Raw genomic sequence first — 17,898 nt, 5'->3', positions numbered from 1 at the left:
AATGCCAATAATTCGCAAATGATGCCACTTGCTTTGGAACAAGCCCAGTTCCACTGAGCAATTTAATAATTACCCACATAAGTCTCGCGGGAGAGTGATGCACTTAAAAAAACGTGGCATTTTAACATGTCTTAGCTGAACATAAAGTAGATTCAAGTTCGCGAGAAAAAAAAACCAGCCGGATGATATTTTGTTTTTAGTTTCGTATAAGTACTCAAAAAAATTTTGACAAATAATCAATATGAGACTAATACACGTCTGAATCCTCACGTACCTTTCATTTAAGCCTTGATGTTCTTATCAGACTGGAGGTCCAAATCCATTCAAATCTAAAACAACTCGGAATATTATCAAAAAAAGCTACGGATCCAAACCTATTCAAGTCTAATCACAGGCACCATGATCGATCCATAATCAGTTTTAATGAGTATGTGCTACAATGTCTTCTAGTCCAAATGGACTATGGGTTAGATCCGCTCTAATATCATTTGTAATAACTTAAGACCTCACCCAAAAAAACTAGTTGGAATGTATTTTTTGAGTTTTTTAATCTTATATAAATACTTAAAAATTTTTCAGCGAATAACTAATATAGGACTAAACATATGTTCGCACGGATTCTCATAGTTTTCCAACACGGTTTTCTCATAAAAATTTATAGAGACATGAGTTTTTTCGCGCCGGGATGATGAAAACAAGCATATGCTGTAAGCATGGGGCGGTGAGACGACCGAGGCTTGCAAACATGGAGAATAGGAGATGATACTTGAGCTTCACGGTTTTGATTGAAGTGTTGCTAAGCTCTTCAACCTTTGGCAACGTCATTCATAGAATTGTAGCTCTAGTTAGTAAGTGAATTATATGTAGTTCAGCAGGAAAATAATGAGAAATTTACGCCCCAAAAGGAAGGATTAAATTAGGATAGGAAAAGAAGGCAGTTCGATTGGCTAACCTCCTGATATGAATCATGTTCTCACTGTTCCTACATGAAGCTACCAAGAACACTGAAATCCCCCATCGAAAGAACCAAACCACATGGTGGAGTCACCAATGGAACCATCTTAAAGACCATCTGTCCCCCCCCCCCCCCCCCCCCAATATACTTTTAAGTTCCCCCTGAAGAACAATAATCAAAACATTTAAACTCACGCTGTTCATCTTGATTTACCTGTTCGGATTCTGATATTATCATCTTAGAAAAGAAAAGAAGGGGAAGAAAAAAAATAAGAGACTACAATTTGTGTCTTTTCTATATTAGCATTCAATTCTAATCTTTTGATGATGGATGCAAAAGAGATTTTGAGCCATAATAGAGTAACTTTACCGTTGCCATCAAAAACTCATCCTTTTAGTGCTAGTTAAATTAAAAAATAATAAAAATAAAAATGGACTCATCCTTCTGGTGGAACCATGTGATCTATGTCCAACTTTTATCCGGAGGCCACCTTGTACCTGCACACCTTTTGGTTATCTGCATGTATCTAGGTTTCCATCAATACAGTAACGGCCAAGTACATTCGCACAAAATGGAACCATGTAAAATTAGCCAATTTATGCAGATGGAGCAAGAAAGGGACGGGAAATATAGCTTGATAATTAAAATTGACATAGCTCACTGTAAAATAATCTGTACCATCTAATCTGTCATGCCCTGAATCCAACATTTGGGTCAGCTATGTGACACGGCTGCATCTTTCCAGGGCAAAGTTCTAAAAAATATGCAAAGACTAAAAATTTATTACAACGTCCATATCATTGAACAATAATGATTTTAATTCATAACAAATAACAAAATTGGTATAATTATAAAATTTAATCATATAACCACTGAAGAGTGATAAATCATACGGTATCTTATAAATCTTCAACAATGTTATCATGCAGCTTTTCATTCCATTCCTGTTTAACTCGATCTGGATCCAAGATTAATTATCTTTTCAACTTTGGACTAAATCTTGGTCACGTTTTTTCGCCCGTGATGGGGCAATCAATAGGTGTCACGTTTTCCGCCAGTGACGGAGTAATTGATAGTGCCACATTTTCAACCTGTAACGAGACAATCGATGATAACGAGATCAACGCAGAGTTCTTGTTCATTCAATTAAGTTCACATCCACAAATCAATTCTTTTTATCTCCAACATTGGACTAACCACGGTCATGTTTTCCATCCATGGTGGGGTAATCGATAGGTGTCATAATTCTAGCGTGCGACGGGGCAATTCATAAGTGTCATATTTTTCGCCCGTGACAAAAAAATTAATATAACATAATTAGTCTAGAGTACCATATCTATTAGTCAATTATGCAATTGTAAGTTATTCTCATATATGCATCCATCACGTGCATACATGATCAAAACATGGTTTAATATAGAAACCATCGTAAATAATTCTTGTATCTTACTTATCTTGATCATTAGCATATTTTATATATATATATATATATATATATGTATGTATGTATGTATGTATGTTGTATGTATGTATGTACAAAATATCTATAATTTGTAGGCGGGCGTATAAGGATTCTTATTTCTACATCGACAACTCATACAAAGTAGTCGCTTGTCCATACTGCAATCTACGAATCAGGGTATGCAGAACCCTACTCGACATCGATTGCCCTCCTATATAACTAAATTAATATAAAGAAATCATCCGAGATAATCGACAATCCATAACCTTTTATTGGTCCACTAAAGAGTTCACCATCACGTAGTAACCCAGGACTACCCACCAATCCCTTCCACCCAAACTTTTCAGAATCAACTAGAGAGAGAATACCAAAATAGAGAGAGAAAAGAAGAAGAAGAAAGAGAGAGAAATAAAGAAAGAGAAACTAGAGAGATAAAGAGAGAAAGCAAGAGAAAGAGAATATATGATTCTCTTCTCAAACGAGAAGAAGGAAACGAGGTTCTAGGCCCAGCCACCCCCCATGATGGCGACTCCCGGCAACAACAGCAGCGATGACCCTGGCGACAACATCAACAATGACCCTCGGTGGCGGTGGCCAATCGAACAAGAATAAGAAAAAAAAAGAAAAAAAACAAGGGAAAACCCCTTCTTGAAATTCAGCATTTAGTTAGCTTCAATCGGCCGATTATGGTAGCTAGGGACCAAAAGAGAGAGGAGAAGAAGCTCTAGAGTTTGTTACCTTAGCACCAGTGAGGTATCGATGATAGCTTGATGAAAATCCCCAATGAAAAACCAAGAGTAATCTTAACAAAAATAGACTCAAATTGGCGGCAAACTTGGATGATCAACAATGAAGCTCGAAGGAAGGGTGAGGTTTGCTTAAATAAACTTGGAGGCTAGGGTTTCCTAGCCTTCGACGGAGTCAAAGAGGAACCAGAGTCAGTCCCCTCTTTTGACTCAAACAGAGAAACTTCGTTCCTTCTTTTGTGGCCCGATCTCACATTAAAATTCATGCTGAGCATGGGCTGGTTGATGGACCAGGCCACATAATCTATAGTTGTTTAACTCAAAGTGACAAGATTTAGCAGATGAATAAAAGAGATGCAAAATCCAATCTTGGAATATTGTCCTGGATCTTCCACATAATTGAAAAACCAGTAATGATTCATCAATATATGACAAATAGTAGCAAGAAAATTAGCATATACCATTTTATTTGTCATGTCTCGAGATAATGACTACATGTTCGCATGAAGAGAGCATGGGGGTGCTAAGGAAGCTCGTCTTATCTAGGAAGTAGATAGGGAATAACCCAATGAACACAGCAGGTCCAAGATTTCAATCCGGGCAAACAATAGCACGCTCATGCCTTTTATCCTGCCTTTTATCTTGTGACTTAGCTTTAACATGTTTGTATAGGTCCTGTTTATCATTAAATCCAATATTGCGACATGACTGATATAGCTCGGATTCACTATTTCTAAAATCTCGCTTGATAGCTCAACCTGCCCACGAGATGATGATACATGTCCAGTAAAATCAACGGCCAATCAAATCTCTGAATTATCAGCATGATTGGTTACAACTCGATGTGATCTCAATGAACTTGAAAAAGAATATCGTGACCAAAAGTAGATAAGAAAAATGGCAAATCACAGCGCATCTAAAAAGGAATATCCTAACTACCATGATCAGCGAATATGAAAAGAGCTCAACTGTTCAACCGCGAATCACGCGATCTTAATCATGCAGATTCCTACACTCTTCTTTATAAATATCAAGCATAGGACCATATCTTACTTGCAGCTTTATTTGAGAGATAATCCTATTTTCAGAACATTTGGCATAATTACTGTAAATGCTGTAAATAAGAAAAGCTTATAATTAATGGACACTGAAGTCACATTCCACAAGGCATTACTCAAGCTGCTCGATCCATCAGGTTTAAGAAGCCTGCTTCAAGGATTGCAAGACATATGAAGTCCCTAGGCTTGCACTATATGAAGTCATACAATTGTTCATGAAAGTTTGTCGCATGGTCTCTTTCCATCAAGCCTTAAGCATTCTAGCGTTTCCTTCAGGGTATGATCGTAGAAGGATAGAACTGGGCCCATCGTATCAGCTCCATGGCCCATAAGTTAGAATAAACAAATCGGTGCTTTTTTGAAGAATATGATCGCTCTTAAATATGTGGCCAGATATCCTATACTACATGCTCAGAATCGTTATGATAGGATCAAGATAGAGAGCTTAGAAAAAGCAATTAGGAGAAGCAACGAAATACCCAAGTTCCCTATTAAATAAAACAGGATTACATTAAGACTGAGTTTGGAACACCACATATATTCTTGCCCATTTTCAAAATGACTGATATAAGGGTTTATATAGATACAGTATGACTCTTTTTATATCCTTACATAAATTTTTCATTACAATTCAAAAGGCATTAACTATTAAATGAATACATAGAACACTAAGAGACATCAGTTACAGTTATAAATACTAAAAGGGATACACTCATGCCATCAATATTGATAATTAATACTTCGTTAGCTTTGATTTCCTTTTGTACAGATTTCGAGTTGGTCAAAATAGATCCTTAATGGTTTTGAAACAGAAATCATTTATTCCCGACCCACCTCTTTTCTTTTCATTTTTACTGGAACACTGTCCCACGGGACGGATGCTTGAGAAGCCAAAGCCCGTTCTGCCTATGCCTCTACTGAGCAACGATGCTATTTGGAATGAACTCAGAGCGGGAGTCTGAATTTGGCGGCTGTTATGATAGCTATTTTTTTTTCTTCTGATAAATCTAAATTTGAATAAATTTAAAATTTAAATTTAAATAAATTTGAAATTCAAATTTACAGTTATTATGGAAGCTATGAATTTCTGGAATTGGGCATCCTTCTTTACTTGTACAGAAGATTCGAACTTTTCTGGTGAGTTTGTTCCAATAAGGACTTACCACGCCCGATTTGAGTTGGGCGTAGGCCCATTGCCCGTGACGCAAAGCACGGCCGTGCTTATAATGGGCATTAGTTTTATAGATCCAGCGGCCAAGACTTTATGACCCATGTCCATATGTTAGTCAAATAACATGCATGAGAATGCATGCATGCCTCCTGGTGTGGACGATCAGATCCACAGACGCTTGTGAGCTCCATCCGAGCCGTTGCAATCGGTCCATAGTGAATACGGTGCCCACCATTTGGTGTTGCCCTTGTGATTAGGGATCACGAGTCTAGAATGATTACAGCGGGAGGGTGGCGCACTTTTGAGTCATCAATTCTAGAGACGGAACTCAGGGACGCTTGGGAGGGTGTCTCCCATGCGAGACGAAATCTGGAGGCCCGGAACATCATCCTCAAAGGAGACTCAGCGGAGGTGATTGAGTAGATTCTATAAGAAGGGCTAGGGCGTTCGACCACCCCTTTCTAAAGGATATCCGGCGGCTATTGCGAGAATGTGATATCTTTCAAGTTGTGCATGTTTTTCGGAAGGCGAACAAAGCTATTGATTGGGTCATCTTCTTTATTGCTCATCATTCTGAAGAGATGGACTAGTGTGAGCCGCCAATGTATCAAAAAAAAAAAAAAAAAAAAACACGGTGCCCACTGCCCACCACTTGGTGCGTCGGGGGGCACTCGAACTAGACCTGGTGCACTCTCAAGTCGCGAGTGTGGTTCAAGAAGCCTTGATTTGTCTTGGGCTTCAATTTCTCTTGCCCTACTCGGGACCCCAAGCCCGTTATTATCTACCAGTGCGTTCAAATGGTGTCTTGCCATGTCGATCAAAGATTTTGTTAATAGATAATACGCATTGTCAGCTGTAAAATGACTTCATCACTGGATTTAAATAAAATCCAGACCTAGGTTGGATTCGGGTCAGCTACGATCTGTTCCAACCACCTCTACGCAAATTTACTAACGCTTACAGTAGCCTATACTGACTAGATCGAGTATGAGCTAGCATATTTCCTTGTACATCTAGTGGGATTTTTTTTCTTCTTCTTCTTCCTCTTTTTGAAAGAGAGATATAACTAGTGGAGTTATTGATCCCATGTTAAAGTTGAAGTCAGCTGTAATTTGAGTCAGGCATAGTGCAGGTATGGGTACATGGTTTCCAATTGCGGAGTGGGAGTGGAAAGCGGGCGATCCAACTTGTTGCCATTCTCGAGCATGTGGGTCAAAAACTTTATAATAATGGACTGATTGTACTTAATGGTACCTTGCAAGGGAAAATAAAAGATTATGAGACGGGGCCAATTAGCTTACACATATATGAAGAGGCTAAGAGCCTATATTACTTCGACACCAGTTTTAGTTACAACTCCTTTCTGTTTATAGTAGTAGTTTTTTAAGTCTTGCGAGTCTGAAACTTCATAACAATGGACTCATTGAACTTAATAAGACCTTCTAATGGAAAGTAATATAAAGGATTACGAGACGGGGTCCGATTTACTTGAACAAGCTAAGAGACACAATTTTAGTTACTACGGCATTTGTCTAATAATCTAACCAGTGCTCTTTTAGGGTTTGAGAGCTCTAAAAAAAGCCGATGTCATATCCAATCATTCAATTCATTTCTACCAGTCACGGGTGGAAGTTTCTTACCACTTTGTAAGATGAACGATCCTTGTGATCGTGATATATTTTTTTCATTGAGCATGTGAGTCAGCATAAATATACGTATATCAGTCCTTATCCCATTGATCTCAAGCTGACTTCTTTTTTTTTATTTATTTTTTGGTGATAGATCTCAAGTTGGCTTTACAGATCCCTGGTTCATAATTGCTTCTCACTTCTTCTTTTAGTTTGCGAGTATCCTCCTCATGGTTCTCTGCCACCTGCTTAGGAACATATGATTACCCATCAAGTCATCTGACAATCCGTGTATTTTGGTATTTTGTGCTGCTTCTTGGATCATATGTACCACCATGCATATAATAAGCCTAGATTCATATTATGTACTCAACCCAAGCACTGACAATCCACATTAGTAAAGGGAGCTGATCTTGGACAGAAGGCTTGAACAAAAAAACAAAAAAATCCTTTCCCTCAGGCGCAGTTGATTTAATAATACCCGAGTGAATTCGTGAGGCTAATGCACAATACTATGGATTGAAAAAGTTATACATATTAAGGGCCGCTCTGTCACCTTCTCTTCCTTAGACTATACTCATGCTAGAGTAATATGAGCGGCCTTTGTATCAAAAAAAATAAAAAAATAAAGCAATGCCGACTGAATCCAGATTCTTTCCTCTCCTCCCAAATAAGTGGTTCAAGGGGAGACAGTATTTGCATGGCAGAAAAAATCTGCATGCAAATGAGCATAGATTTTCTAGCTTGCATTACATCCACGTTGCATACCAAGGTAATTATGTTGCTAACTGTGAAAACCTCTACTGAATGAAAATTATATAACTGATAAGGACATCCTAAGCTTGTGATGCTTGCTAACGGTCACAATTACTATCAGGATATCCCTGTTCATGAAAGGACTAAGGATATCCATCCTAAGCTTGTGATGCTCAGTTGATGCTGGTAGTACAAGCCACAACAAAGAAATTGGCATTTTGCACAGTTTTAAAATCAACATTAATTAATCATGAAACGAATACGATATACAAGAAAACAGCGGGTATAATTTTTCTCAATCGACCAGCATATAATTTTTCTTCTTATCTACCGTTATCTTCATGGTAAGCTAGATAGTGTATGAAAATAGTAAAAAGTTTTCTTTTTTGAAAAAAAAAAGAAGCAAAAACCGACGCAGAAAAAGTAAGGGAAAGAGGAGTAATTTTGGTAAGAATTAAAGGCTTTCCTTAAGACTAGTTCAGCCTAGAAAATCTTGTGTTATAATAGGCAGGTTTCCCGTGAGAAGAGAGAGATTGCAGGTCCCTAAACCTTCCTTTCTTTTCTATAAATACCTCTCCGAATACGTCACCCTCCTCTTCTTTTCCTCAACCTCTCTTCCCCCACCCCCTCCTTACCTTCTCCCTTTGTCTTGGTATCCCTGAGAAGAAAAGAAGCAACGCTCTTCTTCCCCAGAACCCCCCAAGGTAAGTTCCCTTTAACTTCTCCTCTTAACGTAGGTTTTCTTATTTATGGTGCTTACGATTAAATTGCTTTGTTTATTTAATTAATTATTTTATCATGCACGCATGAGTTCATCTTGGAGATTTTTCTGGAGAAACCCAACTTTGATTTCCTTTTTCTTTTTTTCTTGGGTTTTTCTTCCCTCTCCATATATATATATATATATATATATATATATATATATATATATAAGTTTCGATTTTAATAAAATTAAAAAGGTCGACTCGTTACGAGAGGGAGGAGTGTCGGTCCGAGCACGGAAGTTCGGTCGCCATCGTTCCAACGGAAAAACTGACCTTTCCCTTCCGTTGGATTTGCCTAAGAATACATCTGGGTCCGTTGATTCCTTGAGTTGTAGACCGGGGCCCGCTTCTACCAGACTAAACCAATCGGAAGACTTTAATACGACTGACTCCGTGGGCCTTCTTAAGGATGGTGGGCCCACGATGATCTATGGGCGTGAGGTTATCATATGGCAAGGATTGCTCGATCAAACTATCTTTTCAAGTCCATGGTTCTCATCCTTCTTTTACTTTTACTTTTTTTTTTTTGTTCCCCCTCACCTGGTTAGCCTCCCAAGCTTACAAATTTGTTTTTGTTGTATTTTATATTTTCAGGAAAATCTTCTCAAACATTAGAATCAAGGATTACTGGATTTTAGAGGACTTTAGTTATGTATTTTTTTTGTCTTTGATCATTATCTCAATAAAAATTAGGTACAATTGTTTTGCCTAACTATTAATTTTACATCTTTTAGAATGAAATGATAAAATTTGGTCATGACTTGCTTAATTTTCTTGTAATTTATATTCTTTCTCACTATATATGTTAATATATTGACTTCTAATGCTGGAATCATGCTTAATTATGGATTAGTATTAAGATCCTCAGCATTTTTCTGTGGCTTACGGTTAACCATATTGAGTTTCATGCAGGAAGAGCTATTAAGTTGTTCAATTTCCACTTGGAGATGGGTCTTGAGCGCTTGCAAGTAGAGCACCAAGATATGGAGGCCATCTCTGAAGAAATAAATGATCATGAGAATGAAGCGCAGGGAGTATCAGGGAGCTTGCAAGATCCTTCTCATATCGAGCGAACACGAGGGCATGAGTCTAGAGACAGCAAAGAAAATAGCATTGAGGCTGCATATGCCGCATGGATGGCAAGCTTCAATACTTGCCTTAGTTTGTGCCTAGATCTAGTTAAAATTAAAAATAACAAAACTTTCAAATCAAAATGGATTTCAACAAAAATAAATGAAACTTTACTCAGCTTAGATGATAATTTTCTCTTCTCGAACGCTTTGGACAATTAAATCATGGCTACTCCTTCCCAGCAGGGCTTCTGTTATTTCTTTTTTGCGTAGCCTTATTGCTAGTGATGTAGCTGGTTGTGTTCATGCGAGATTAATGTGAGCAGCCGATGTACCAAAAAAAAAAAAAAATCAGGGTTGCTCATCTTGTTTTATATATATATATATATATATATATATATATATATATATATATATATATATTATATATATATATATATATATATATATTGAAGGGAATATTGCTAATAAATTATTGCTAGACTTAGATTATCACAGAGCATGAGACTGAGGTCTATATAGTATTCCCTCTATAGCTATAGTTTTGATACTGTTGTCCTAATTTATTCATCTAGTGACTCCGTTTATAAATAAATAAGGAGGAAACTCTTATATAGAGAGGGATGGAAACAAGTAGAGCTCCTTGTAAATAGCTCAGGTTCAACTCAGCAAAAATGATCTAAGCTCTAGAATTTTGAGGGGATATAATTAGAATTGAGACATTTAACTTTTCTTTTTCGACATGACCCTATGTAGTTTCAGTTGCTTGTTACTTTTTCTCTTCATATTTTATTTTTATATTTCAATTACTTTGTCTTTTTTACGGACATGCAGATGAAGCATCCTTCAGCTCTCAATAGATTTGACCAAATAATGAGCACAGTAACAAAGAAAAAAACTGTAGTTTTTCTCGATTATGACGGGACTCTGTCACCAATAGTCGATGATCCCAATCGTGCCTTCATGTCTGATTCAGTAAGTATAATATCGCATTTTATTTTTGAACTTAATTGAGTAGCGATATTATAAGCATAGTGTAACATTCCAATAAGATTTCAGAAATATTCGTTCTTTATATTTCAATTATCCCTCTTAACTTAGTTGGAGAGCATTATTTTGGTAACTGACCAACCCATGACTCCACCATATTTGATTGCATTTCTGATTCCTTCAACTACTTTGTACTAGATTGTACCAATCTAAGTATTTTTTTTAGCAACACGATCTAAGTGAAATTGAACCTGAAAACAGAATTGGTGATGACACAAGTTTAGGATTACACAATTAAATAGTGAAAGGTTACAGCATATTCCATACCAAAAAAGAAAAAAATATATTAGAGATATGTTTGCACCAATAGTTTCGAAATAAAAGTTTATACAATTGTCTCAATAGCTTCATCCAAGACACGATAGGAATCTTGAGTGAGGGGCGAAGCCTTTGGTTTCAAACACAAGTGGTTTTTTTTTAATGTTCTTGGAACTATTATATGGTTTAAGTCATGATGCACCTTGGGTCATGTTTGTAGAAGGCCAAATTACATCTTTTCACTTTCAAATTTGTCTCACCTAAGAATGGCATGATCCATCTTTAAATTTTGATAATAAAAAATATCTTAGACTTGTCCTATTAACAAACACATGGTCATTTACTTAATGTGGTTAGAATTGAGTCTTTTAGTCCCACATCAAGTTGCATTATAGATCCCACTAACAACTACACAAGAAACAAAACAAGTGCAGCATGATCTCTAACTCAGTTTTATAAGAGCAAAGTAAATTTAATTATTTATTAAGTCATATTATTAGTTAGTAATGCAACTAAAACTTTGGTCTAAAGAGTTTAACCGTTACCAAATATTTAGACCAAGTATATGTTTTCTTTCAAAAAATAGTTCATTAAAAAGTGATTGCATAAGTGAAAATGCTTAACACCACATGACTATTGTTTGTTTAACTAGATATATATTTGTTTATCTAGAGGGGCTGCTATGTGTAGTGCATAAGTGAAAATGTTTAGGACCACATGATTAATTGAATTCGTTCGCTTTTCTCCTTTTTGTTCCCAAAGAACAGAGGTTTTTATATTTTATTATACAAAAATAAGTTGTATATATGTTTGATAACCAGATGCGCTCTATACTAAATGAAGTTGCACAATATTTTCCAACTTGCATCATCAGCGGACGACGTAGAGATAAGGTATTACAAATCTAAATAATTAAATCATCATATATATATATCACTAATTTAATTATGTGATATTTATATTGTCTTAACAAAAGTTTTATCTTATAATTTGCCTTTTCATTTTATAGGTTTATCAATTTGTACGCTTGAGTAATGTCTACCTATGTGGGGAGTCATGGAATGGATATAATGGCACCAAACAAATCCTTGAATGATGTGAATATTACTTTTCATGAGAAAGCTATCGATGAAAAGGTAAAACAAATGCCATTGTTTTTAGTATACACCATAATGACTCTTTGCCAAATTACACAAAAAATTGTTAATCTCGTATATTGCTACATGAGTTATAAGATCGTACAATTTTTAACTTGAATTCACTTTTTTGTTGCAGGGAAATGAAGTAATTCTCTACCAACCAGCTCAAAAGTATTTGCCCCAAAATTGAAAAGGTGAGATAGTTAATAAAAACTTATCTTCAATTAAATTTAGTTCTTTCCTATCTATTTTACTGGTATTTTTAATATATTCAATTATTTGTATGATTACAGATATTTAAAGAGTTGGAGGAGAAAACAAAGAAAATACAGGGGTGCCATGATAGAGAATAATAAATTTTGTATCAGCGTACACTTTCGACGAGTTAATAAAGAGGTGTGTATAATTATTCTTTTATATAATTAGATTCAACATCTTTTTGTTATTATATATATGTGTTTGTGTGTACGTATGTGTCTATGGATGTATTGTCACAACTCATGACTTCACCCAAAATAGCTAGTCGAAAGGTATTATTTGGGTTCTTTGATCTTATATAACTACCCAAGATCTATCCAGCAAATAACCGATGTGGGACTAACACACGTCCGCACGTGTTCCTCACATACTCCCTCTGTTCAAGCCCTAACGTCCTCGTCAGGCTAAGGGTTAAAATCTATTCAAATCTATTCAAAACATCGCGATCAACCCGTGGTTAGCCCCAATAGATTCATGCTGCAGTGTCTCCTAGTTCACATAGGTTTTGGGCCACGTCCGCTCTTATACCATTTGTAGCAATCCAGGATCTCATCCAAAATGACTAGCCGGAAGGTATTATTTGGGTTCCTTGATCATGTATAAGTACCCAATATCTACCCAGCAAATAATCGATGTAGGACTAAATACACGCCCGCACAGGTCCTCACATGTATGTATATGTGTGTATGTTTAATGTTTAGTTTGTCTTTCACATATCCTAAGATTTTTATTAATTTGTGGTAATAAAATTTGGTTTTTAGATTTTCTATTTTTTAAGTGACTTTTAGTTTTTATTAATTATGAAAGGAGTTGTCAATGATCTGTTTTATCTACCAAACATATGACATATCTAATATTATTAATCCAACAAGATCTGTATTATAATTTTCTAGTCAAATAACAAGATTTATACAATGGTGCAGAATTGGAGTGTGCTTGAGGAGCAAGTCAAGGCAATAACCAAGAAATATCCAGACTTTCACATTACAAGAGGTAGAAAGGTGAGCAAAACTAGTCTTTGAAATCAAAATATAGATAAAGTAATTTGTTACTTTGTCTATATTTAGTATTTTCTAGTATACTTATGTCTTAAGTCATCCACTATTATAAAAATTGAAAATCTAAATTCTACTCTCCATAATTAGTGTTATATGTATTGTAGAAAGTATACAGAGCCATATAACTTTTATGATATAAAAAATTTAAAGCATTGCAGAAATCTAAGAAAAAATCTAAAAAAAAAACTTAAATACTAAACCAAACATCTCAAAGAATCATAAGTTGGTGGAAGTTAAACCTACACTTCCAACCTCCATCAAGTTATCTAGAGAATTGAATTATTGCATATGTTCAAAGTTATTGTATATTGTTGGTAAGTACTCATACAATGCAAATTCTTGGAACTTGTTAAAAGTTAGCTTATCAAAAATATGAAATATTAAATTATAAGTAAGGTAGTTGAGTAAATTCTTTTTGAATCGCTTATTTTGAGTTGGCTACATAAGCAATTTCCTGGTCAGAAGGATAGTCATAGAAAGAATTAGTCTAGGTCCATTGTATGAGGTCACTGGGGCTATTTAACAACCAAATTTTAGCAAAAACTACTTAATGAAATTAATGTGGTTCTTATCTTATAAACATGAATGATTTTCTCTAATTTATATTAATATGCTTAGGTTGTTGAGATACGCCGTGTATAGAATGGGATAAAGGCAAAGCTCTCGAATATTTAACTTGATAATCTAGGATTTGGATGTAATGGCACCGCTTTTCCATTGTATTTGGGAGATGATCCAAACCGATGAAGATGCTTTTAAAGGTATTGAAGTAAACAAACTATTTTACTAATTTATATTTTAAATTTTAAACTAAATTTATTTTTACCAAATCTTTATAATAGAAATTTTTACTTTTGATTGCTTTTTGTATGGCTAATTTTCTTTTCTTTATTTTTTTTCTTACATGATTGCAGGTATTACAAAGTAGGGGTCAAGGGTATTCCATTATAGTATCTTCCATTCCTAAAGATACCAAAAGCATCCTACTCCTTACGTGATCCATCTGATGTAATGTCCTTTCTATTAGTCTTTCGAAGATGGAAAGAACAACTCTTAGATAGGTTGGTTTCATAGATCAATGAGATTTTTTTTTTTTTTTTTAAATTTTTCCTCTTTAGTGATATCTTATTTTGATTCATATAGAAGGATTGGAACGTGCAAGATGGTGAAAATTAGATTTTTTTTTTTTAATTTCTAATGCATTTTAAGATATCCACTTGTGGTTTCCCAACATATGGAACAATTTGGAGCTTTTTTTTGCCGGATTGTAATGTTAATTTGATAAAGTCACATACCTAGTACTTGTGGCATGGCAGACTAATGCAAACTTGCCTATAAAAATTGCTTTAAAATCATGCAATTATTCCAAGCAAATCGGTCAAAAATAACAAAGAAAATGGGGCCTCTCCCTTAGCATCTCCCATTTGTCAAAAAAGATATGTAAGAATAGGCTATTGAACCCTATGTGAATCAAACATGCAACCTTGTGGTGTGGAGTTGGAAGTTCTACCGTTCCATGGTGGAACCGTGGAAGATATGCTTCATATTTTTCCTAAGGCTAAAATGGGTCGGTTTGACCTGTGGCCCAACTCAACCCGACCTGCTTAGACTCGACCCAACCCATTTTGGAGGACTCGTGGGGCTAGGTCGGGTCCTAATTTTTTTCATAAAGTCAATATGGTTTCGAAGATAATGAAGAGGCTAGCTCAGCTCAAAAGTGTCCCCAAGGCATTCCTAGATTCTTTTATGTCCGTGCATGTATCACAACAATGATTTTCCTCTAATGCAAGCACATGTTGCTATATGACTTGGACAAGGGAATAGAAATGCAATGAATTCTCCACGCAAAACTTTTTGGCAATTCAGATCCCTCCATGCAACAAACCCAATGCTGAAAGAACCCTTGCTCAAAAGCTGTCAGGCATCAAATATTTCTATTATTGGATATCTTGAATATGGTTAAATTATGAAGACCTCGCATAGAATCTGCTATGATACCAAATTACGGTCGAAGTTACTCATTTAGGTTCAACTTCGTTAGGCCCCACATAAAGAAATTGAGTAGGTTCCATGCCAAATGGTTGTCGATTTTTTAAAGAAGCAATTCGAGATAATTCCGGCCGCCATTAACATGTAAGGGTGGAGATGAACCAGGTAGGGCAAGATTCATTGACTCAATTCAGGCTTGATGCGTAGATAAAGTTTAAATCCATCACCAAATCTCTATTCAAACCAGCGAATCAAGAATTGAAAGTTTATTATTCATAAAACAAGATCTAAGATATCAACAAGGATGGGTTGCATCTGCTTTTGATTTCAAACTTAGAATCTATTTTAGTGTGACCATGATCAAACTAGTTTCATCCAATCCAAAAACTGGATTTGTATGAACAAAAAAATTTTACAACATATTTTATATAAATTTAAAATAAAAAAAATGAAGCTATAATTTTAGGCCCATGGACCACTGCACCCGTTTTTTTAATCCTTTCCTTGTTTCAACACCGTCCATTCACTAATGGAACACGATGCGATCACTTGGATGAACCTCCTTTTTTTTTTTTTTGCTAAAGCGGGGTTTTCATACAAGACGTGTACGAATACACCCAATAAAGTTAAAAATACTAACTCACGGAGAGCCAGAGGCAGCTCCCCCCCTCCCCACCCACAGGATGTATCCTGAGTGATGAGCGGAAGGCAGCCACCCAGTCGGCTTGTCCCATTGGGCTTCTCGAGAATACATGCTGGCCTGAATGGCCACCCCAACCCCACACATCATCCCCTATGTCCCCGAAGCCAAGGGGTGTTGAGCCCTCACCCCCTCAGCCCCTTCTGAATCAACTGATGACTGTGGGCTGAGTCGCCCTCCAACACAATCGAGCAGCTTGCAAAGCCTGCCTCGCATGATCGAAGACCGGCCCAGGCAGCTCGTAACTCTGCCCCGGGGGACCGACATGCTCCGAAAGCTGACAGCCCCCTGCTGCCACGACTCTGGAATCGGGTCCCGTATCACAAAGCCCGCACCCACCTCGCGCGCCTCCATCCAAAACCGATCCATCGGAATTGACCTTGAGGAAACTCGGGGGTGGGGGTTCCAGGGTGAAGAACACCATCTGAGAACGTTGCCGAAGCAGAAAGAGAACCCCAGTGTCCCGAGCTATCAGAGGTCCATCTGAGAGGATCTGATCTCCAGTGCCTGTACGCGCGCGAGCTCCACCACGAACCTCGGTGACACCCTGCGCTCACCGAGGTACCGAGCGTGTCCTTGCCAGCCAGATCTGATGTGCTGTGCAAGTCGCTCGAATAGCCTCCTGACATGTCCGAGGGCGGACCAACCACTGCTGCCATCGTCTGTAAAAACTGAGGCCTCCCATGCCAGACCTCCTGCGGGAACCCTGCCCACTTGCCATGCCGACCTCGCCCACATACACTGGAAAGCACGTGGTCGACCGACTCCTCCACACTGCATGTCCCGCACTCCGCAGAGATCTCACATCCTCGCCTACTCAGCGCTGCTCTCGTCGGGAGACGGTCTCACGCCACCTTCCATAGGAAGAGTGCAGCCCTCGGGTGGAGCCCTGACCTCCAGATCCAAGTGTAGTCCGGCCCTGGCTCATGCTCCTGCTGGATAACACCGGCGAGATCTCCCAATCGGACCCTGGATCGGCAGGAAGTGCCCCAAACCCTAACATCAGGCCCCCCCAATGCCTGGCACCGGAAGAGACCGGATCCTCTCAGCTAAATGTCCCCCAAACAGCTGACGTAACCTGGCATCATCCCATGCTGACTCTCCTCGGGCCAGAAGATTCAAAACCCGCAGTCCCTCCGCCGCCGCAGCATCAATCATGGTCGGCCAGCACCTCAGTGGGACAGTGTCCACCCATGGGTCCGCAGTCACTCAATACTCCGCCCATCGCCTACTATCCACCTGGTATTTGCCGAACTCGTCGGCACATACCTCCCAATCTCCGCCACATGAAGGAGACTCGCCGCCCATCCATGCCACCTCTGAGCCGTCACGTCCATATCTGCAGCCATCACCTGACTCCACAGCCCGTGTGGCTCTAGCAGGAACCCGAGCTGCATGCCGAGCAATGAAGGCCTCGCGACGCTCCAGCAGGGACTGCACCCCGAGACCGCCCTCACTGGTAGGCCGGCATACGTGCTCCCAGGCTACCAGATGCACCCCGCGGCCTCCGCCATGTGACCCCACAGGAAGCACCGCAACAGTCGCTCAATCCTCAGTAAGGTCGTCTTCGGAACCACAGTGTTGGCCATGAGATAAACTGGCATGGACCCCACACTGATCTGATCAAAGTCAGTCTCCCCATCATAGATAGGGAAACTGCTCTCCATCCCTCCAACCTACTCTCCACCCGCTGCACCAGGCTGGAACACTCTGCCACTCGTAATCTGCGGCCTGTGATGGGGACTCCCAGGTAGGTCAATGTCTCCTCCTGCTCAGGAATCTGCAAAATCCCACGAATCTCCTGTCTGACCCTGCTCTCCGTACTCGAGCTGAAGT

General features: G+C 38.2%; 1 protein-coding gene across 1 annotated transcript; it reads left to right on the top strand.

Annotated features, from left to right (window-relative positions):
• The first annotated feature begins 8,383 nt into the window (after positions 1–8,383).
• LOC103703043 (probable trehalose-phosphate phosphatase F) lies at positions 8,384–14,133 on the top strand. Its single transcript, XM_039129144.1, is given in 10 exon segments — positions 8,384–8,480; positions 9,453–9,679; positions 10,445–10,585; positions 11,740–11,811; positions 11,928–11,960; positions 11,962–12,054; positions 12,194–12,251; positions 12,351–12,453; positions 13,239–13,316; positions 13,992–14,133. Coding segments are annotated over 6 exon segments (585 nt in total). The 5' UTR covers positions 8,384–8,480; positions 9,453–9,487; the 3' UTR covers positions 12,248–12,251; positions 12,351–12,453; positions 13,239–13,316; positions 13,992–14,133.
• Positions 14,134–17,898: the final 3,765 nt, after the last annotated feature.

This window comes from Phoenix dactylifera, chromosome 8 (genome assembly GCF_009389715.1).
Source record: "Phoenix dactylifera cultivar Barhee BC4 chromosome 8, palm_55x_up_171113_PBpolish2nd_filt_p, whole genome shotgun sequence".
Taxonomy (NCBI): Eukaryota; Viridiplantae; Streptophyta; class Magnoliopsida; order Arecales; family Arecaceae; genus Phoenix; species Phoenix dactylifera.
The sequence above is the reverse complement of the archived record's forward strand: the minus strand, read 5'-3'. Positions and strand labels throughout refer to the sequence as shown.